General features: G+C 39.0%; 1 protein-coding gene across 2 annotated transcripts in view; it reads left to right on the top strand.

Annotated features, from left to right (window-relative positions):
• The window catches only part of ITGAV (integrin subunit alpha V), a 104572-nt gene that overhangs the window by 51290 nt on the left and 29299 nt on the right, over nucleotides 1–23983 (top strand). For both annotated transcript variants that reach the window (XM_066233419.1, XM_066233418.1), the window contains exons 8-17: nucleotides 715–759; nucleotides 1639–1682; nucleotides 1779–1835; nucleotides 3512–3564; nucleotides 3962–4164; nucleotides 10109–10300; nucleotides 13506–13551; nucleotides 17030–17137; nucleotides 18799–18857; nucleotides 21236–21390. In XM_066233419.1, coding sequence (XP_066089516.1) covers nucleotides 715–759; nucleotides 1639–1682; nucleotides 1779–1835; nucleotides 3512–3564; nucleotides 3962–4164; nucleotides 10109–10300; nucleotides 13506–13551; nucleotides 17030–17137; nucleotides 18799–18857; nucleotides 21236–21390 — 962 coding nt within the window. The remainder of the gene's footprint in view (nucleotides 1–714; nucleotides 760–1638; nucleotides 1683–1778; nucleotides 1836–3511; nucleotides 3565–3961; nucleotides 4165–10108; nucleotides 10301–13505; nucleotides 13552–17029; nucleotides 17138–18798; nucleotides 18858–21235; nucleotides 21391–23983) is intronic.

The following is a 23983-nucleotide window of genomic DNA, read 5'->3' as shown; positions in this document are numbered from 1 at the left end:
AAATGTTATTGACTTCTTATATATTGAATGTTATATTTCAGTAACTGAAACTTAAGAGCATAATTATTTATACTATGATAATAATAGATAACTCTTAAGATATGCTTAATATATTCTTGGTACTGTGTTAACTCATTTAATGTTTTTAGTGTTAACTCATTTAATCCTCATAAGTCTATGAAAATGTACTATTATTCCCATTTTATATAAATTGCCTGAAATCACGTGCTTATAACTTGTTCTGAGATTTAAACCCAGGCAGTCTGACTCTTGAATTTTTATTATTCACTCTATTAAACTATAGTTTTGGTCTTTAGGATTTATTAACTTTTGTTCTCTTTTTAAATTTCTCTTGTTAATTAAACCAAGTACACATGACAGAAATAGTACTTTGCTGATTGAGGAAATCTGTTATTTGTTGCTATTTTATAATGAAATGCAAATTTACCCTGTGTATAAATAACTCTTGCAAGGTTGATAAAACAGTCTTATTTTTCTAATACAGTTATACTCTTTGAGTATTTAACCCAGTTATTTTCTTTAAGGTCTATTTGTTATACACATATGAAAATATTACCCCTAGAGGAGGACAAAATATATTACATAGTTAGAGGAATTACTTAAAGATATCTTTCAAGAAAGCTGAGTCAGTGAGTATGCTGAAGATAACTGGCCCGGTCCTGATGGCATTTCACCTCTTGGTTCCCTGTTTAGGTTACTCCGTGGCTGTTGGCGATTTCAATGGTGATGGCATAGATGGTATGATGTGCTTAAACTGTATTTAATTCTTTTTAAAAAAAAATGTAGGCTAAGCATTAGAAACAAGTGTCACTGAAAAATTTCAGCAGGGGGCTCCATTGGCACAACCAGCGTACAGTACCTACACGAAAAATTTCAGCAGTGAAAGGGTTTTGAAACCGTTGTGGAATGTAACAGGAGACAGGAGGGAGAGAGACAGCAGTCCATTGCCCTGAGTGTGGTCTGCAGGAAGCTTCCTGAGGCAGGGGCTGGAATTGAGCCGTGCTGGGGCCTCCAGTCTCTCCCCCCTCTGCTCCTTCCCCAGCACTCACCCTTTTTCTTTAGCTCCTGCCTCATTACTCTCTACAGATCCCGTCCTCTGGGAGGGGCTTTGCTTCTTCATTAGGCATAATTTGTAACCTTCTCTGGGCTTCGTTGGTAAGGTGGTCACCCCCCCCCCCCCCCCCCCCCGGCTCTGTCCATTTGTCATCCTTTAGAGCTCAGGCTGAAAGCCATGGACTTGACCTGATTTCGATCACATTTCTGTGTAAGCGCCGCCTCTGCGCTGTTTCACTTGCTCTGTGTTGGGTTTCATCACTGTAAATACAGCTCTTCTTCATTTTTAGGTCACCTTATCTGTTCTGAACTGTCTAACCAGATTACAAGTGCCTTGAGGGTACATAGCATTTATTTGAGGGTCCTCATGAATCTTTCTGTCTTTTGTACATATTTGATTTTGTGGTTAAAAATATTCTGTGGTCATTTATTATGGTGTACCACTTTTTAAAAATCTCTTTTTGTCTATTGAAATAAACAAAATTTATAGCTTTCTGACATATCCCCATCCTGCAATTTCCAAAATTGGTCTTAAAAATGACTAATTAAGGTTTTTCTTTTCAGACTTTGTTTCAGGAGTTCCAAGAGCAGCAAGGACTCTGGGAATGGTAGGAAAGTTAACAGTTGTTTCTTTTCTTTTTACAAAACTCACTGGTTTATCTTGTTTCCCCAATATTTTATATACTTTTGTCTTTCCTGCACAGGTTTATATTTACGATGGGAAGAACATGTCCTCCTTATACAATTTTACTGGTGAGCAGGTATGCTTTTAAAATGTGCTTTTAAAGTTTTATTTTCACTTAGCATCTTAATATCAGCATTTCCTAATGTTTTAAAATTTTTCTGGGCAATATCCTAATGGTTTAATATTCAGTACATAATAAATGTTGGTTTAATATTCAGTATTACAGGTATAAAATGGCTTTAAATATTTCATATTTGTTTTAACCACAGTAATTTGTTTAAGGAAATACTTTTGCAATTGCCTATTACGGCTATTATATATTTAAAAAAAATTTTAAGGAATAATTTCAAATCCTTATACCCAAAATCAAATTCCTTATACACAAAACCAAAAGCTTTTTTTTTTTTTTTGCTAATGGCATTAACTTCTTTAAAGAATGATTTATGCCTTTTCATTTTATTACATACAGTTTATTATTTAGTAATGATAAAGCAAATGTTAATTAGCACGTAGAGAAAGAAAACATTTTGTAGTTTTCAGAGCTGGGATTCAAGCTCACTCGTTCTGTCAGGATAGTTGAGGTGGTTGGGCTTTGCGAGAGGATGAAGAGCTAGATCTGAGGGTCCCAGTAACCTCTTCCCATTTGTATGACAGAGTTGATTCACACCCTGCAGTCAACAGGAGTGGGTATGCCTTTGTGCTGCTGTGACTTCTTCAGCTCAAGCAGTTTCTCCTGTATGCAGTCCATGATCCTCCTCAGCTGTTTGTGGGGGGAAGCTTGGGTTTTGCATTAGGACCATTAGGACAGACCACCACATCAAAATGGTACTCCAAGTACAATACATTCTATCACACGTGCTCTGGTCTTGTCACTGAATACAGAACATGCCTTTCGTTTTCTCAGTTACACTGTATCCACCCAAAATAGATAATGTAGGAATCTCCCCTATCATTCCCTCCTGGTATCTCTGCTAATCAAATTTGGAATTTTTTCTAACTTTACTACTTGTTGACTCATTGTTCACATTAGTTCATCTTTAATTTGTCATCTCTCTTAGTTTCACTTTACACATTGGGTTCTCTTTAGAACTTGCCTTTTTCACCTGTGTTTTAGCCAGGCCGCTCTGTCTGTGATGGCCAGCAGTCTCCTGTATTGGGGAGAGGACATTCCTTTTCCTTCTGCATAACAAGCCCATGAGAAATCCAAATACATTTGCACTGTGTGTTAATTCAAAAGCAAAACCACTGGCGTGCAATCAGTTGAGATGCGAGACAGACAGGAAGTCCATTCCATATTTTTCCAAACAGTAACTTCTTTAGAGTACTAATAGCTTCATATAGGGAGAGCAGTGCCCTGTTGATAATCATTAGCTAGTATCTTTACTGCATAGACGTCCGTTTCTCGGATTCCAGTACAATGTGTGTCTGTGTTTGGTGACTTTCGGATACTGGAGAGAAAGGAAGATAATAGGTTAGGCTGGGGAAGGAGCATTGATTGGATTTGGACTTAAATGGTATGTGTTTAAGTGACTGAAATGGTAGACATGAGCTATGTTTTGCTCATAAATCTAGGAAAATAAACAAGCCTCATTATCTGATTGTCATTGTGTTGATAGAATAAACAAAATTTAGACTGAAGCACTTTTTGCAGAGAAAAAAATAACCCTTTGTATTTGACAAATATACTACAAATATCAATTGTTAAACTAGTTGGACGAAATGCAAACATTTTGTTTTTATCTTGTCATCCAGATGGCTGCATATTTTGGATTTTCTGTTGCTGCCACTGACATTAATGGGGATGAGTAAGTTTAAAAAAATGTTTCCAGAAACAGTTTACCTCCTGTGTTTATGAACACTTTACTAAAACTAAACATTTCTTCTTCTGTCCTTTTCTGGCTAATTTTTCTATTTAGGGAGCCAATTTGAAGTAACCTTATCATGAATACCAGAGAACCTCTATGTTTTTCATACTTTCTTTTAATAGCTTTGATAATATGAAGGAGTAGAGTAAATTTATGAATTCTTCATAGTTCTAAAGGAGTTGGAGGAATGTTCAAATATGAAAAGAGCATTTTATGCTTGTGTGGCTAAGAGAGCTGTGGAAAGAGAGAACAGAATTTGAATAAGAAAGTGATTATTAACAAACAGGTGGAATTTGGTCTTGCTTTTATGAAAAAGATTCTATTCTTGTTCCTTTAGTTATGCAGATGTGTTTATTGGCGCACCTCTATTCATGGACCGTGGTTCCGATGGCAAACTTCAAGAAGTGGGGCAGGTCTCAGTGTCTCTGCAAAGAGCGTCGGGAGACTTCCAGACAACCAAGCTGAATGGGTTTGAGGTCTTTGCAAGGTTTGGCAGTGCCATAGCACCTTTGGGAGATCTGGACCAGGATGGCTTCAATGGTAAGATCAAAGTCCAGCAACTATTGGTCCTTGATATTTTGTGTCTACTTGGAAGACTCCTAAGCTCCCATGAACAAATTTCCTTCCATGAAAGGTTGAGTGATGATGACTCACACTAGGTTAACCATCAGGTTGCTCCTTTTCCTTAAACAGAGCAGAAGTTGATTCTCATGACTTACTATTCATGCAACCTCAAAATAGAATGTTGGAATATGATTTCTGAAAGGAACTGGCATTGGCATGGAGCCCAGTGTGAGCTGGTGATTTTTTTGTCTCTTGCTTGGCAGTAGTGCCCTCTGCTGGCCACTAGGAAATAAGGGAAATAAGATCCCAGGCACCTTGTCAGGGCATAATGTGTACTTCAAGGCTGTGATTTGCCATTAAGGTTTTTAAAGCTATAACGTGGTTATGACTGTACAACATATTCTGAGGGAGGTTTTATCTCCCTTCATGAAGGCAACTAAGAGGAATAAACTCATTGTTTTACAATAGTCCCATTTACTACTGTAATTAATAGCTGTAGATACACTGTTCACAAAAATTAGGGGATATCTTATAATTTTATACTCATTTTGAAATATCCCCTAATTTTTGTGAGCAGTATATTTTAAAAACCTAAGTTGGCTTTTACTATAGAATGAAATATAGATTATACATTACTAAGATTATTTTCAGTGGTACCTTGACACGAGTTTAATTCGTTTCATGGCTGAGCTCGTGACTCAGTTTGCTTGTGTGTCAAATTGTACTTCTCAATTTAAATTAATGAGAACGCAATTAATCCGTTCTTGCCCTCAGAAACCACATGAATTTTTTGTTTTATATGCTTTTAAATAAGAAAATGTATTTTATAAATAACACACACACACACACATACACACACACATAATAAGAGAGAATGTAAAGAAATAAATTGGTTTATGAAGTGTATTTACCTTCAAGGTCAGGAAGGGGGAGGAGACATTAGCATAACAATGGCCCTTCCCAAGTAGGAAGGTCATCCGTAATTTGCAATCAACTGCCCTGCTCTGAGGGCAGGCACACACTTGGGTGCCCAGTGCCATTTTTAACGATAAAAGTGAACAAACTCAAAAAACACAAATTTTACAAACTCATTTGCCCAACACTCGTGATTCAAATATTCGCTCCTGACTTAAAGCAAAAAATCTTGCAAGTCACTGCTTGTCTCTCGAATTGCTTGTGATTTAAAGTGCTCATGTGTCAAGGTACCACTGTATTATTAAAAACCTTTCTAGAGCCTGACCAGGCCATGGTGCAGTGGATAGAGGTTGCCAGCTTGAGTGCGGGCTCACCAGCTTGAGCGTGGGGTAGCTGTCTTGAGTGTGAGATCATAGACTTGATCCCATGGTTGCGGGCTTGAGCCTAAGGGTCACTGGTTTGAAGCCTAAGGACGCTGGTTTGAGCCCAAGGTCGCTGGGTTGAGCAAGGGGTCACTCACTCTGCTGTAGCCTTCCCCACTCCGTCAAAACACGAGAAAGCAATCAGTGAACAACTAGGGTGCCACAATGAAGAACTGATGCTTCTCATCTCTCTCCCTTCCTGTCAGTCCCCGTCTCCGTCACAAGAAAAAAAAAACCCAAAAAACATTCTAAAAATCCCAAAATAGAGCGAGCTGTTAGTTTGTATCATCAACTATATATAGGGATATGCCCCTTAAAATTTAAAGAAAGTTATAAATTAACAAGAAAACTAAAAATACAGGTGCCTCATATCTCCCAAGTAGCACTGGAAAAGGAAAGCATAGGTTTGGCTTGAAGTCTCCACTCCTGCCTTGTGGCTAGTTTATGTCCTGCACTGGAAGTGTCGCCTCTTAAGATTAACCCTAGAAGTTTTCAGTGTTAGTGAAAAACTACTCAAAGGGACATTTTTGCTTTCTAAAATAAGAGTCTTAGAGACGTCTTACTATCAGGAGAACATAACATAAATCAAATGGACATAAATCAAATGGAACTCTGGTATACAATTCAAAATAGAACTTGAAAAGAATATGATAAAACAGACCAAACCATTACTTTTGATAACAAAAACTACCAAGAAAACACAGCCAGATTTGAGGTTCTAACTTGAATAAATTCAATGAGTTCTTTGCTATTGTGCGGCCTCTCCAAGTTTTCTGGGAGAGCCTCGACAAGTTCACTGTCACGTTGTCTTGAGGATACTGCAGCCACTTTGAAGAATGCTTCCTTAACAGAATGGTCTCACCAAAATCTCATCTTGTTTTCTATATTTTTATTGTATCATCTGTGAATACAACAATTATAAACGAAAACAGCTAAAAAATATCAAAGTTTTTTTTATTTTACAGAGAGGTTTACTTTTAGGCATAGATACCATAGAGCCATGGTAGTCAACCTGGTCCCTACCGCCCACTAGTGGGCATTCCAGCTTTCATGGTGGGTGGTAGCAGAGCAACCAAAGTATAAATAAAAAGATAGATTTAACTATAGTAAGTTGTTCTATAAAGATTTTTTTCTACCAAACTTAGCGAAAATCCGACATAAAGTAACTTGGTAAGTAATTATTATTATATGCTTTAACTTGCTGTAACTCTGCTTTATAAAATTTTTAAAGTAAAGTTACTTCCCTACTTTATAAATCACCATTACTGTGGAACCGGTGGGCGGTTAGAAAATTTTACTACTAACAGAGATACAAAAGTGGGTGGTAGGTATTAAAAAGTTGACTACCCCTGAGATGAATACAACTATAAACATAAACAGCTAAAAATTGTCAAAGTTTTCTATTTTACAGAGAGGTTTTACTTTTAGGCATAGATACCATAGAGCATCAATTTTCAACCTTTATCATCTCATGGGACACATAAACTAATTATTAAAATTCTGCAGCACACCAAAAAAATGTATTTTTTGCTGATCTGACAAAAAAATAGGTATATAGTAATTCTGATTCATTCACACCAGACAGCTATTGTGTTGGCTGTTGTCATTGGGGGGGGGGCTCTCAGGGAAAAGAAGTCAATGATCCTGATTGAGTAGGCAGGTGTGTCCTTCATTTTATTTATTTTTCTTTCTTTTTTTTCAAACTACTGCCTCTCACTGCCCCTTCCCTGGGCTTCCCAAACCGCCTCCCCTCACCCCCACCCTGCTCCCCGTGGCCCCGTGCCCCTGCGTGCTCCTCGAGCCGCCCCGTGCCCCTGCGTGCTCCTCGTGCCGCCACGCCCAGTGCTTCCCGAGCTGCTGCCCCTATCCCGCGTGCTCCCCTCGCCCCTGCCACCCCTCACCCTGCATGCTTCCCGAACCTCTGCCCCACCCCCGCAGCCAGGTGTGTCTTTTAAACATTCTTATGGCCCATGGGTTGAAAATTGCTGCCATAGGATGATTTTGTTCTCCTGAGGTTTCTCCTGAGTTCTTAGTGTCCCAAAGAGTAGATTGTGAACAATAGTATCTTCAGTAGAAAATTATCTGAGTTGTATCTGTGTCACTATATATGTTTATATTTTATTTGTAGCTCTAGTTTATACACATAAAATGATCTGTCATAACTGGATCTTTTCTTTGTTTAATCCTGAAGACATTAACCCTTTGTTACTCCTATATTTCTTTCCACTTATACCCACCAGGAAAACCACAGGTATTAACAAGAAGGATACTTAAAACAAGAAAGTTAGGTTCTACAATTATGTGTTTTTCTCATATACCTCCAGAAAGGCAGAGGGGGGAAAAACAACACAGAAAGCTAAATGATCAAAGGAGGAAATTGAAGATGACTAGATGCCAGCCAAGACAGAAGAGGGTTAGAATGTATAAAATAGCCAGAGGCTTAGAACAGTTAAGGATCCTTTTATTATAATGATCTTTTAAAACTAGAGCCATCTTCTGTTTGGAGATTATATTTTAATATTTTGTCAATTTGGAGGTTACGCTTTTAAAACCTGAACAAGGTTGACTGAAGGACTCATATTAATAGTACTTTTTTTTTTTTTTTTACAGAGACAGAGAGTCAGAGAGAAGGATAGATAGGGACAGACAGGAATGGAGAGAGATGAGAAGCTTCAATCATCAGTTTTTCGTTGCAACACCTTAGTTGTTCATTGATTGCTTTCTCATATGTGCCTTGACCGTGGGACTACAGCAGACCGAGTAACCCCTTACTTGAGCCAACAACCTTGGGTCCAAGCTGGTGAGCTTTGCTCAAACCAGATGAGCCTGCGCTCAATCTGGCGACCTCGGGGTCTCGAACCTGGGTCCTCTGCATCCTAGTCCAACACTGTCCACTGCGCCACCACCTGGTCAGGCTAAATAGTACTATTTTTAAGGATAACAAATTCTTAGTTGGTGCTTACTGCAGGCTAAGAATTGTTCTAGGTGCCAAAAATGAAAGGATAAGTTAGAGCCCATCCATGTCCTTAAGGAATTTAACATCAAGATGAACAACCTTGAAAGAAGTAAGTACTAGAATGTAATCACCATAGTGTTTCGGCTATTTCTAGGCATAGTGGTCTTATATAAAAGATGAATGATCAAGTTGTCTTTGTTGTCTCAGGGGATGCTGCATTAAAACTGTTTGGACATACATCACATCAAAACTGTTTGGACATATTAAGTAAACTGAGGCAGTTTGGAAAGGCTGGTACAGAGGACTGTCAAGGCAAGATAGAAATGTCCTTGCTGTCATGAAGCTTATGTTTTGTGGAAGAACCATAGAGTAAACACATAATGGCAAAATTCAGATAGTTATAACACTGGGTTTAAAATAACCTCTTAAAAGGGGCAAGATAATATGATAGAGAGTGACTAGATAGTGTGCTTAGAGGTGAGAATGCATTGTGCTCCATAGTGTGGCCACAGAGGACCTCTCTGACAAGATGGCATTCAATCTGTGATTTACACAAAAAAAGGAGCAAAGCTTCGAAAGCTCTGGAGCAGAGGCTGTTAAGGCAGAAGGGAACAGCAAGTTAAGTCCAGAGATGGGAACTAGCTTGGTTTGTTTAAGGAAGAGAAAAAAAGCCAATATTTTGGAGAGTGAAAGAGGGTTAGAATTGGGTGGGGAGTACGAGGAGGCAGAAATGAATCGACAAACCAAATAGCATTTAAAGCTTTGTGCAATAATTGAAGGATTTGAAGAAGGAAGGTGACATGATACTCATATTTGACATGTTTGAGAAGAATGGATTATGGGGCAAGAATAGAGGTGGGAGGCTACTTAGTCTGCTTTGGGGTCCAGACAAAAGATGAGAATGGCTTGTGTAGGATGGTAGCAGCAGGGATAGGAGAAGTGGGCATACTTGTAACATATTTTAGAGTTCGGAAAGGTCATAGGTTTTTTGTGTGTTTCTTTATTTGTGTGTGTGTCTTTTTTTAAGAACGTCCATCTTTTTACTTGTTTATTTCCGTGTAAGCTGAGCAAGACTGAGATGAGTTCCTAACCTTCAAGTTTCTGAGCCAGATTGACTTCTGCTTTGGGAAAAAAACAACAACAACCCAAAACCATGTCCAACTAAATTAACTAGAATGTTGAGAGTTGGAATGAACCGTAGAGGAATGTTTTGACCTGTCACCCTCCTCTCCATTAAAAGATGAGGTAGTTGAGGTCCAGAATAATTAATGATTTGTTTAAAGTTGGGCCCAGAATATCTGGCTCCAGATTATGAATTTTCTTGAATTAGATTGTTGCTTTTGAATGAAGAGTACATGACTGAACTTTGAATCAACATTTATCTTGATATGAGTCCTGTAAATATTAAGATCTTCACATAAATATTGAAAAGTACTAAGACTTCCTTCTCTCCATCCATACTCTTCCTTTTCTTTCTTTCTTTTCTTTTCTTTTCTTTTCTCTCTCTCTCTTTCTTTCTTTCTTTCTTTCTTTCTTTCTTTCTTTCTTTCTTTCTTCTCCTTCCCTTTCCTCTCTCCCTTTCTTCTCTTCATCCCCTCCCCCATCCCCTCTTCCTTTTTCCCTACAGATATTGCAATTGCTGCTCCATATGGGGGTGAAGATAAAAAGGGAATTGTTTATATTTTCAACGGAAGATCAACGGGCTTGAATGCAGTGCCATCTCAAATCCTTGAAGGAAAGTGGCCTGCTCAGAGCATGCCGCCAAGCTTTGGCTATTCCATGAAAGGAGCCACAGATATAGACAAAAATGGATATCCAGGTGCTTTCCTAGAATTACATAGGGCTTTATAGGTTTTTCAGTCCTAATAGCAAATAGTTACTGTGCTCTTGATTTATGTTATGGATTATTTGAATTCAGTATTTCAAGTACTATTTAAGCCTCTACTATTGTTTAAGGTACTGTGCTCATTACTGAAAGTGGTATACAGAAAATAAAAGCAGCTCTGTTTCCTGGGAGTTTCCAATAAATAACACATCCTCTGAGTTTCTTTCTGTTTTAAATTTAAGTGAGAGGAGAGGAGATAGGCTCCTGCATGTGCCTTGACCAGGATACACCCAGCAAGCCGTCAGGGGCTGTTGCTCTCTCCTTCTGGGGCCATGCTCACAACTGAGCTATTGTTAGCACCTGAAGTGAGGTTCCATGGAGCCATCCTCAGTGCCTGGGCTGATGCCCTCGAACCAATGGCTGCGGGAGGGAAAGAGAGAAAAGAGAGAGAGAGCGTAGGGGAGAGGAAGGGGTGGAGGAGCAGATGGTTGCTTCACCCGTGTCCCCTGACCGGGAATTCAGCCCAGGACTTCCACATGCTGGGTTGACCCTCTACCGTTGAGCCAACTGGCCAGGACCTCAGACTTTCCTTTATTGTTTTGAAGTCTGTAATGAAACGTCAGAAGAAATGTTGTAGAAGTTATATATAAAAACTGAATGTTCATTTTAAGTTTTTGAATGTCAGCCATCTGTTTTTGGTTTTTCAATAATCTTATATTTTTGTGGATTTAACTAAGCATTGTAATTTTTTAAAAAATTGCCCACTGGTTTGAAGCAGTACAGAAAATGAGATTTTTTTTCTGGGTCATATATATTTTAGAGTGTGTTCTAATGGACCTAGAATGATAATGGATTTATTCCTTAAGTGAAATATAGTGCAGAGAATTTAGATTACCTTTGTTGTTGAAACAGTTAACATGAGCTTAATATGCAAGTATGTTGAATTTTTTTTTGAGAAATAGGACAAGAAGTTGATTCTTATCTATGTCAGTGTTAATTCAAGAATTTTTTGCTATAAGTGCAATATAATTATAGAACTTTTAGAAAATATAGCAAAACATATTTTGCAGTCTTTTTTAATATCCATACACATTTTTTAATAAAATTATGCATTATACACTTAAAGTATATTTTATTCACTTAAGAGTATCAGTTTCCCCATGTTACTACTTGCTCTTCAAAAACTTGAATTTTGGCCCTGGCCCGTTGGCTCAGCGGTAGAGCGTTGGCCTGGTCTGCGGGGGACCCGGGTTCGATTCCCGGCCAGGGCACATAGGAGAAGCGCCCATTTGCTTCTCCACACCCCCCCCCCTCCTCTCTGTCTCTCTCTTCTCCTCCCACAGCCAAGGCTCCATTGGAGCAAAGATGGCCCAGGCGCTGGGGATGGCTCCTTGGCCTCTGCCCCAGGCGCTGGAGTGGCTCGGGTCGTGGCAGAGCGATGTCCTGGAGGAGCAGAGCGTCGCCCCTGGTGGTCGTGCCGGGTGGATCCCGGTGGGGCGCATGCGGGAGTGTCTGACTGTCTCTCCCCGTTTCCAGCTTCAGAAAAATACAAAAAAAAAAAAAAAAAACTTGAATTTTATATTTTCCGTTTTATCAAATGGCTGTGTCATACCTTAATTAACCTTATTTGGGGGCATTTAAATTCAAAGATAAGCATTGTTTTTTTCAAGTTTGTTGATACACATTGTTAATTACAATCCCACTCCCCCCAAAAGCAGATTTTGTAACTTTTTAAAGCACTTACCAGCAGTAAGTGGGCACTTTTGCACATTTGTGTCCATATATTGGGTGTCATCTTTTGTTTTTCAGAGTACTGTTAAACTATGATAGGCGAAAAATGTTATTTTGTCTTAATTTACAGTTTTTGATTACTAATGAGGGTAAGCATTTCCTTTATTTGCATATATTTACATTTTTGAATTACTTTTTTTTTTCCCTGTATTTTTCTGAAGCCAGAAACGGGGAGAGACAGTCAGACAGACTCCCGCATGCACCCGACCGGGATCCACCCAGCACGCCCACCAGGGGGTGACGCTCTGCCGACCAGGGGGCGTTGCTCTGCTGCTACCAGAGCCACTCTAGCGCCTGGGGCAGAGGCCAAGGAGCCATCCCCAGCGCCCGGGCCATCTTTGCTCCAATGGAGCCTTGGCTGTGGGAAGGGAAGAGAGAGACAGAGAGGAAGGAGAGGGGGAGGGGTGGAGAAGCAGATGGGCGCTTCTCCTGTGTGCCCTGGCCGGGAATCGAACCCGGACATCTGCATGCCAGGCCGACGCTCTACCACTGAGCCAACCGGCCAGGGCCTTGAATTACTTTTTTTACATCTCTTTCTCTGATTCTATTGGGATATTTTTCTTTCATTCATTTTTTTTTTTAACTTGTGGCAATGCCTTAAATATTGAGGATATTAACCCCTTAATTTACACACAGGGGTGGCAAAAGTAGGTTAATGGTTGTTCATGTGGAAAATAATTCAATAATTAATAAATATGAGAATAAACCGTGTTTTACATACTCACAACTGTAAACCTACTTTGGCCCTATCTTGTGTATTTCTTACTTTGTCACATTTGCTTTTTGGGCAAATGTTCTTAATTTTAATGTAAATGCAAAATTTACAAAGTCAGCCTGTCTGGTTTTTTCTTGTACTTTTCAGCCTTGAAAGGGCTTCGTCAAATTTGCTGGGTTAGACTGTGACATGGAGCTCTGATCTCATTTTTTTCTAATTGTGAACCATCTTTACCTGTTACATATAAAAACTAATGCATTAGGTTTTTTTGAGTGTTATGTGCTATCATTTTAAGTATTCTAAATATATGTAATGTGCTTTTTGGTTTTGCTTAATTTTTTTAAATTAAAAGAAACATTTTTTAAAAATTGCAATGAAATTGCTTTTTTGTTTGGTATATGTGTTTGGGGTTAATACTTTCCCCATTGTTGTTGATTTTTCGTAAGTATCCACAAAACAGATTTTTGTCCACCTGGATGAAAGGTAAGTTTTATGATAAGCATTTCCCACTGATGACAGCTTATTTTGAATTTCCATATTTTAGCCTTTTAGTGGTTTCTTTAAACTGCCTAATAAAGATAGTGTTGAGATTATGTCTAAATCTTTATTTTATATATTGAAAGTTTTATAGAATGGTATGTGAATATTTTTTTAAATCGTCATTATTAACATTTCTTTCTGCTCTTTTTAAAGACTTAATTGTAGGAGCTTTTGGTGTAGATAGAGCTGTGTTATACAGGTGAGCATGTTTCCATATCCTATACTATTCTGAATTATTGGGAAGTTTATACTTCAGTACCAGTGTTTGAATTTTAGCCTAATTTTCTTGAAGTCATGGTAAACTTTGTTCTTTCTCTTTAAGATTTACTGTAGACAAGTAGTATTTATTCAGGGCAATCCCAAAGCAGAGAAAGCTATAGATTTCTTTCTTTCTTTCTTTTTTAAATAGACTGACAGACAGAAAGGGAGAGTGATGAGAAGCATTAGCTCGTAGTTGTGTCACTTCAGTTGTTCATTGATTGCTTCTCGTACATACGTGCCTTTTCTGGGGAGTAAGGGGCTCAAGCTGAGCCAGTGACCCCTTGCTCAAGCCAGCTACCTTGGGCTCAAGCCATGACCTTGGGCTTCAAGACAGCAATCTCACACTCAAGCTGGTGAACCTGCCTTTAAACCGGAGGGCTCGCCTGACCAGGCAGTGGCGCAGTGGATAGAGCGTCAGACTGGGATGTGGAGGACCCAGGTTCGAGACCGTGAGGTCGCCAGTTTGAGCGCGGGCTCATCTGGTTTGAGCAAAAGCTCACCAGCTTGGACCCAAAGTCGCTGGCACAAGCAAGGGGTTACTCAGTCTGCTGAAGGCCCACATTCAAGGCACATACGAGAAAGAAATTAATGAACAACTAAGGTGTCGCAATGCGCTATCTATCCCTCTCTCTGACTCTCTCTCTGTCTCTGTAGGGAAAAAAAACAAAAACGAAAAACCGGAGAGCTCACATTGAAGCTGATAACCTTTGGATTTTGAACCTGGGACTACAGCAGTGGTTCTCAACCTTTCTAATGCCGTGACCCCGCAATACAGTTCCTCATGTTGCGGTGACCCCAAACCAAAAAATAATTTTGGTGGCTACTTCATAACTGTAATTTTGCTACAGTTATGATTTGGAATGTAAATACCTGATATGCATTATGTATTTTCCAATGGCTTTAGGCGACCCCACTGGGGTCACGACCCACAGGTTGAGAACCGCTGGACTACAGTGTCCCAGATCAATGCTCTATTCACTGCACCACCAGCAGCTGGACAAGAAGGCTGTAGATTTTTTATTTCAAAAAGCATTTAGGGCCTGACCAGGTGGTGGCGCAGTGGATAGAGCGTCGGACTGGGATGCGGAAGGACCCAGGTTCGAGACCCCGAGGTTGCCAGATTGAGCGCGGGCTCATCTGGCTTGAGCCAAAAAAAAGCTCACCAGCTTGGACCCAAGGTTGCTGGCTCAAGCAAGGGGTTACTCGGTCTGCTGAAGGCCCACAGTCAAGGCACATATGAGAAAGCAATCGATGAACAACTAAAGAGTCCCAACGAAAAACTGATGATTGATGCTTCTCATCTCTCTCCGTTCCTGTCTGTCTGTCCCTATCTATCCCTCTCTCTGACTTTCTCTCTGTCCCTGTAAAAAAATAATAAATTTTAAAAAAAGAAAAAAAAAAAAAAGCATTTAGCCCTGGTCAATTGGCTCAGCAGTAGAGCATTGGCCCAGCATGTGGAAGTCCCGGGTTCAATTTCTGGCCAGGGCACACAGGAGAAGCACCTTTCTGCTTCCCCACCCCTCCCCCTTTCCTTTCTCTCTCTCTCTCTCTCTTCCCCTCCTGCAGCCAAGGCTCCATTGGAGCAAAGTTGGCCCAGGGTGCTGAGGATGGCTCCATAGCCTCTGCCTCAGGTGCTAAAATGGCTTTGGTTGCAACAGAGCAATAGCCCAGATGGGCAGAGCATCACCTCCTAGTGGGCACACCAGGTGGATCCCAGTCAGGCATTCAGGAGTCTATCTTTCTGCCTTTTCACTTCTCACTTCAGGAAGAAAAAAAAAAGCATTTAGAATTTCCCTCTTTGTTCTTTAAATTATGTTTAGTGATATTTTTCTACATTTTAAATCTTCTTCAAAAATTATAGTTTACATTTTCCTCTGAAAGGCAAGAAATTGTTTTGCCACAGCATTCTGTGACTACAAAGGCAGTATGTGATGACTTCTGAAATAAATATTTTTTAGAGAAATATGTAAATCCACATATCTGTATTTCCCAGTTTTATATATATATTCCTAGTTATTCTCTGTAGTTCATCAATTACTTACACCTTAGAATACCATCAGGCATCCCAAGTAGATTCAGATGTTTACTCTTCTGTGAGCTATATTTACACATGGTAGGAAAACTGACATTGAAACTGTATAATGGAATTGGTGATGAGTGAACTTAATTGTGACACTCAGGGTGGCCTGTACTCAGATTCCAGGATTTATCATAATTGAGACAGGTGCACTGTCCTGAGCCTATTGTAGTTTTATACAGAGCTGAAATCTGTGTATCTGAACTTTGGAAAACTTTTATTCATTCATTCATTCATTCATTTATTTTTAGTTTTTACATTTCCAAAGTTAGAAGTGGAGAGGCAGTTAGACTCCCACATGCGCCCAACCAGGATCCACCCGGCATGCCCACCAGGGGGCGATGCTCTACCCATCTGGGGCATTGCTCTATTGCCGCTGGAGCCATTCTAGCACCTGAGGCGGAGGCCGTGGAGCCATCCTCAGTGCCCAGGCCAACTTTATTTCAATGGAACCTTGGCTGTGGGTGGGGAAGAGAGAGAGAGAGAAGAAGAAGAGGGGGAAGGGTGGAGAAGCAGATGGGTGCTTCTCCTGTGTGCCCTGGCTGGGAATCGAACCCAGGATGTCCACACACGGGGCAGACGTTCTACCGCTGAGCCAACCAGCCAGGGCCTGAACTTTGGAAAACTTAATTTGTCGTTTCAGTTTTTGAAATTGTTGTTAATGAAGTAACACATGCATGTAGTAAATATTCAACTAATATATTAAAAGCATACCATAAAAAACCTCTTCTCATGCTAGTTACTTTTTTATTAGTATATATATCCTACCAGAAATATTTTATCCATTAAAAAAATCATGTGTTTATGTGCACGTGTGTATGTGTGTATGCATCCCTTGTATACTGTGCATTCATTTCACTGTCATACTGAAATTATACCTTGGGTATATCTTAGAGATCATCCATAACAACGTAGATGGATTACTGGTACTCATTTCCCCCACGGTATTGTGTTGCTTTAGGTACATATCGCACGACTTGTTTGGCTATTCTGCTTTAATGGACAGAGTTCAGATAGTTTGTTTGTTGTCCCACTTTGCCTGGAACTGAGGAATTTACCGGGTCATGGGAGTTTCTCTGTTAAAATCCGGGCAGTGCTGGGCAAACTGGGACAGCTGGTCATTCTGAGTTTGTGTCTTTTCTTTTTGCTATTGTCCACAATGCTTCAGTAAGCACTGCACTGTGTATGCAGTGAATGCGAACCTAAAATACTTAGATTTATCTAATATTTATTTAAATATTTTTTCTCTTCCCCTTTCTCCTTTCTCCCCCCCCCTCCCTCCCTCCCTCTCTCCCTGCCTCCCTGTCTCCCTCCCTCCTTCCTTGCTTCCACCTACCAGAGCCCGACCAGTTATCACCGTAAATGCTGGCCTTGAAGTGTACCCTAGCATTTTAAATCAAGACAATAAAACCTGCCCACTGCCTGGAACAGATCTTAAAGTTTCCTGGTAAGAATATTAATGATAGTTATTATTGTGATTATTGGTTCAGTCATTGTAAAAACAATTGAAAGTGAGGGTGGGGTACTGAAATATTGCTGAAACAGTTTCTGTGGGCATACTCTGTTTTCATGTCATAGATTGGATTATAGAAATGCTGTTCTAAAGACATGTAGAAAGCTTTAGAAATACGCTAAAACTAGTTATCTGTTCTTTAAAAAGGATGCATGCTCAGTGAATATATTAAAAAAGAAGGGAAAGTTAATTAGATCTCATTTATATTTCAATCTGAAAAGGTTCATGAACATTTTAATTTTTAAAAGATAGGATCTTTTTCAGACTTAATATCTGTAACTATAAAAAATATTACTTTGCTCTAATATACCAGTCTTCTACTTGTTCCTCTACTAGTTTCTAAAGAAAAAGTTAGTTTTTGTAAATTGAATATCTGAATTCTTTTATAGTCCAGTTTTTCTCAAGTCTCCAGTATCTTTGCTACTTTTTGCTGTATTGTATGATCGTGCTATCTTTTCATTCTCCCTGTATTTATAATTTTCTTAAGTTTTTTTTCTTTAAATTTGTTTTTATGAAAATGTTTTAAAGTAAAATAGAGAAACTAGTATTTTTCTCATACATGTCAAAATAAATGTAATATTAACAATAACAAATTTTGACCCATATGCTATTAAAGTCACTGAGCACCCACTTTGGAAAATATTATTCAAGTTCTTGGCATATAGAAAAATCAGAAAACTTATGGAAGAGGGGTAGAATCATTAGAAGCTGGGAATTTTCATTTGAAAAGAATTAATAAAAAATATTTTCCTGATTTTGTTTTTGAATTACTGTTATAGTTATTAAAATCATTTTTCAAAACTTTACTACTTTCATTTGATTGCATTAAAATTCTGTAATATTCGGTTTTCATTTTTATTGATTGGTAGTAAAGTTGCTTTCAAGATTTTTGGCTTTATGTTTTACTGCCTTTCTCCCCTCCACTCACCTTGCATGTCCTTGTAAAGGTGCTCATAATATGCTTATAATTATGCTAATTTGAAGGCTTAGAATACACTAAAGCAGAAACTTTTATGTTTTTTATTATGGGGCACATAGTGCAAAATACATTTTGCATCGTTATCTAGTAAACATATGTATGTAATTGAAAGAAAAGTTTCACAAAATCATAATCTTAATACTTGAGTCAGTTTTATTTACTTACGTACTTTTTTTTAATATGCTGGACACAACCCATTAATTAAACTGATTGCAGGACTCACTAATAAATTGTAAAAAAACACTGTCCTAGAGAAGTTTGCTAGTTAAAGGCTGCTTCGGTGAGGCTTTTTTTTAAGTGAGACATTATTTTAAACCTGGACTGTCATTTCCCTCATTTAGATTTTTCAACAGATTCTGTAAACTTAAGAAAATGTTAGAAAATTCTTTTCTTTTCCTCATCAAGGAGCTGAGAAAAAAAAAAGTGCTTCCATTACTGAAGGATGAATTAGATTATTCTGTGTAGTTTCATGTTTTAAATATAATATTAAGACATGGAGAAAGATATAAAGTTTCACAGTGTAAACTACTCTATATGAAAAATGAGATTTGGGTTGATATTAGAAAATATGATTAAGCTGAATTATAGAATTTGTGTATTTTTTATTTTCCTACAGTTTTAATGTCAGGTTCTGCTTAAAGGCAGATGGCAAAGGCGCACTTCCCACGAAACTTAGTAAGTGTTCTTTGAAAAAACTATATTATTGTAATGATGCTGCATGCACAGCACTTAAAAATGTTTTCAGATATTTGAATAATTACTCTCCAGTAGTTATAATTGTTTTTATTTGAATGTTTATACTTAGAGCTATTTAATTACTTTGTTTGGAACTCTTAACCCATATCAGAAATAATACATTTATGTATTGACATTGTGAACAAAATAGCCCACTGAATGATAACTGTGATCTTCACAACATTAAACAGTTACCAATGTGAGATAAATAAGTTCAAGGGGAAATGAGTATCAGTATTTACAAGTAGCTGATCTACTGAGAACTTTATATTTGATGTCTTGGAGAAAGAAGCTCCATCAATCTCTGGAGTAGAGGTGGTTCAGAAATAGTGAGATGAAGGAGAAAAGGTTTTGGCCACTAAAATTAATCCACACAACAAGCTCAAAGTTGACTCTTCATTTCCCAGTTATGCTTTATGTGGTCCTGAGAGCAAGGTGGGAGAGATAAGCAATTGTTGCCAAGGTCTGTCAGTGACAAGTGCTAAGAAGTAATAATAAAGCACGGGGCAAGAACTGAATCTGGTGGGTGATTCTACATGAAGGTTCACAAAGGCGGCAAGGAAAGGAATAAGCTAGGGGATGTCTAGGGGAATATTCCGCATACAGAAAATGGCATTTTCAAGAGCCCAGAGGCAAGGGCGTGCTTAGTGCGTTTGAGAAACAGCAAGGAGGGCAGTGTGAGTGTGTGGAACAGAACTGGGAGCAAAATAACCCTGGGTTTTCTTTTACCCAAATGTGACATGAAGTTCAACATTTATAGAAACTTGGAAAGCAATTCATAATTTTAAAAATCTGTACTCTCACCTGACCAGGCAGTGGCGCAGTGGGTAGAGCGTTGGACTGGGATGTGGAGGACCCAGGTTCAAGACCCCTAGGTTTTTGGCTTGAAAGCAGGCTCATCTGGTTTGAGCAGGGCTCACCAGCTTGAACCCAAGGTTTCTGGCTTGAGCAAGGGGTCACTCGGTCTGCTGTATTCCCCTCCCCCCCATCAAGGTACATTCGAGAAAGCAAACAATGAACAACTAAGGTGCCGCAATGAAGAATTGAGCTTCTCATCTCTCTCCCTTCCTGTCTGTCTGTCCCTATCAGTCCCTCCCTCTGTCTCTCTCTCTGTCTTTGTCACACATACACAAAAAATCTATACTCTTAACCTCCTTTGAATAAACTACTTAAAGACTTGGACCTTCAAAGCAGTAGTTCTGATAACTGTACTTTTTTAGACTATTGGCTGCACATTCATTTTAAGGTGATTCTTGACCCAAACAACTATAAATGGTCACTTAATGATGGACATATTTATGTGACAATCTGATAAAATAGTTTAAGTGGAAGTAGGATTTGTAAATGATGCAAACTGTTCATTCATTGTACTGTTTAATATGGTGGTTTGGGTACCTATTATTAAATATTAGTCACAATCAGCAAGAATTCTGCTACTTGCATTAATGGTGGAAGTTTTAATTTACCTGTACTATTTCATGTTCTGAACTTCTTCCTCTCAGCTTCATAATTTATTACAGAAAAGAAGTTTCTCTATCTGGTAGTTGTTTTACTACCCATTATCTATTGCCTGAATTAATATGACATTATTTTTGGGACAGTTGGATTATTTAATTGATTATTAAACATTTATTCAGAAATAATTTTTTGTGGTGTCACTGCCACATATAGACATTCTTAATAAATTATGAGTTGCCTGACCTGTGGTGGCGCAGTGGGTAAAGCGTCAACCTGGAAACGCTGAGGTTGCCGGTTCAAAGCCCTGGGCTTGCCTGGTCAAGGCACATATGGGAGTTGATGCTTCCAGCTCCTCCCCCTTCTCTCTGTCTCTCTATCCTCTCTAAAAATAAATAAATAAATAAATTTTTAAAAAAATAAATAAATAAATAAATTATGAGCAAGGTACTCTTTTTTTTATAAGTGAGAGGTGGGGAGGCAGAGACACATTCTTGCATGTACCCTGACCGGCAACCCTGTCTGGGGCCGAAGCTAGAGTACTGAGCTATTTTAGTTCCTGAGGCTGACGCACTTGAACCAACCGAGCTGTCCTCAGGGCTCTGGGCCACATTCAACCAGTCAAGCTACTGGCTGCAGGAGGGGAAGGGGGAGCAGATAGTTTCTTCTCTTGTGTGCCCTGACCAGAAATTGAACCCAGGACATCATTACCCTGGGCCGACACTCTATCCACTGAGCCACTAGCCAGGGCTACAAATTACTTTTTAAGGAAAAAGAATCTGTTTACCTCAAAATTCATACTATCTAGGACAAGTAGGTGTCCATAAAGTTTATGTTGGTTATAAATCCTTTGGTTTGTATAGACTTCCAGGTGGAGCTTCTTTTGGATAAACTCAAGCAAAAAGGAGCAATTCGACGAGCACTATTTCTCCATAATAGGTCCCCGGGTCACTCCAAGAACATGACCATTGCAAGGGGGGGCCAGATGCAGTGTGAGGAACTGATAGCATATCTGCGGGTAAGAGATATATTTCTGCTCCATTATCTTTTCTTTTTACTCATTGCTTTTTATTTTCATTTAAATGATTTTCACATTCTTTACATTTTGAGGTATTAAATCAAAAGGAAAGCACAGAAAAATACACTTGAAGTGTAACTTTTTAAAATGTCAAACCTGAGTAATAGATTTCTTCTTCTGGTAGACTGGATATTCCAAACAGCCTTCCTACAATAATGCTACTGAATTAATTATAACAAATATATTTCTTAAAAACTGCTGGACTTTCAAGACAGTTCAAGAAATTTCTAGGGTCCCAAAAAATGAGCAATCAATTAAAAAAAACCCATTGGTTAAATCTGACTTGTGACTTGTAAGCAAATGTATGGTCCAGGGTTACTGGGGTGGTTGGGAGCCAGGGTAGAGGGTGAACAGTAATTGCAGACACCAGCACAGAAATTCAGACTTGCCTGGGGTTTTCTGCAAGCCAGGGGTCTTAACCTCCTACTTTAGGTCTAGACATTGCATAAGGCAATGTAAGTGTTTATAGAACAAAGGTGCACCCTGCCTTCAGCATGATTAAATGCAGAGTCCCTGTGTAACAATCTAGGATAGGCCCCATGATTTCTACAGGTTAAGTTCAATAAAATTATACAAGCTATCAGAAATATAATAAACAGATACTAGAGCTCACCAGCTTGAGATGTTGAAGTTATCAGCTACAGAATATATATTTGTATAAAACGTTTAAAGAAATTAATGATGAAACTTAAAAAGAAGGCCAAAGCATTAGTAAATATTTAGAAGATACAACATAACAGGCTCAATTAAACCTACATAGAATCTGGCACCCAACAATCAAAGACTATAAAAATTAATTATATATAGGTCATAAAGAGGTCTAAGCAAATTTTTAAATATTTGTATAACAGAAAATACGCTATTTGATCACAGTATAATTTTTAGAAATCAGTAACAAAACAATAAATTGGGAACTAGGAATTATAATTTTTAATAACATGGGTCAAAGAAGAGATCATAATGAAAATTATTTGGAAGTGAATTATAATGAAAATACTGTATATTAAAATGTATGGGAATCCAAGATGGCAGCAGAGTAGGTGGATGTTATACTCTCCTCCTCTCAGGACCAAACAGGAATTACAACTAAAATATAGAACAATCACCCTGAATAACCAACTGAAGACTAACTGAACAGAAATCTTATAACCAAGGATTTACAGAAAAAGCCACGATCAAGACTGGTAGGAGACATGAAAAGGGCTAGCCCTGCTTCTACGGATGCTGGCTGAGATTTTGGAGGGATTTCTCAGCTGAAGAGGTTCTCCCTGAGAAATATGTGGTCTCAACCCCCAAGCTGGGCTCCCTATCCCGGAGGACCAGAGCTGAGAAGAGGCACCTACATAACATGTCTCTCATTCTCTCTCTCAAAAAACAAAAAACCAATTAGAAATTAGAAATACAATATCAAAATGAAGAATACAACCTAAGTATCCATTAGTAGAAGAGTGGATAAAAAAAGCAGTGGTACATTTACGCAGTGGAATACTATTCGACTGTAAAAAATAGAAGGAAATCTTACCTTTTGCAATGGAACTGGATGGACCTGGAGAGTATTATACTCAATGAAATTAGCCAGGCAGTGCAATACAAGTACCCTATGATTTTACTTGTATGTGAAATCTAGTGAACAAAATAAACAAAATAGAAACAGACTCATAGAGTAGAGAACAGACTGACAGCTGTCAGAGTGGAGGGGGTTTGGAGGGGGCTGAATGAAAATGGTGAAGGGATTAAGCAAAAAACTAAAAACACATAGAGACAATAGGAGGGTGATTAGGAGAGGAATGGGGTGGGCGGTAGAAGAAGGTAAAGGGGGCACAAATGAAAGGAGGAGACTTGACTTGGGGTGGTGAACATACCATACAATGTACAGGTGACTTATTATAGAAACATTCACTTGGATTCTGTATAAATTAACCACTGTCACCCCAATAAATTCAATAAATATTATTAAAAAGAGAAAAAAGGTGAATGGGAGATCACAGAAACATAATGTAAAGATTAATTATAGTTTTAAATGCTGTTTAACTTGAATGAAAGCTTAAGAAAAGCATGAAGGATAAAACTTCCGCAAAATTAGGCATTGAAAACTACAGGTAAAAAAAGCCACAAAGGCGCTGGCCGGTTGGCTCAGTGGTAGAGCGTCGGCCTGGCGTGCAGAAGTCCCTGGTTCGATTCCGGGCCAGGGCACACAGGAGGAGCGCCCATCTGCTTCTCCACCCCTCCCCCTCTCCTTCCTCTCTGTCTCTCTCTTCCCCTCCGGTAGCCGAGGCTCCACTGGAGCAAAGATGACCCGGGTGCTGGGGATGACTCCTCGGCCTCTGCCCCAGGCGCTAGAGTGGCTCTGGTCGCAACAGAGCGAAACCCCGGAGGGGCAGAGCATCGCCCGTGGTGGGCAGAGCGTCGCCCCCTGGTGGGCGTGCCGGGTGGACCCCGGTCGGGCGCATGCAGGAGTCTGTCTGACTGTCTCTCCCCGTTTCCGGCTTCAGAAAAATACAGAGAAAAAAAAAAGCCAAAATTTCATGCCAGT

The sequence above is a fragment of the Saccopteryx bilineata genome, chromosome 5 (genome assembly GCF_036850765.1).
Source record: "Saccopteryx bilineata isolate mSacBil1 chromosome 5, mSacBil1_pri_phased_curated, whole genome shotgun sequence".
NCBI lineage: Eukaryota > Metazoa > Chordata > Mammalia > Chiroptera > Emballonuridae > Saccopteryx > Saccopteryx bilineata.
Note: the sequence above shows the minus strand (reverse complement) of the source record. Positions and strands in the feature narration are given on the sequence as shown.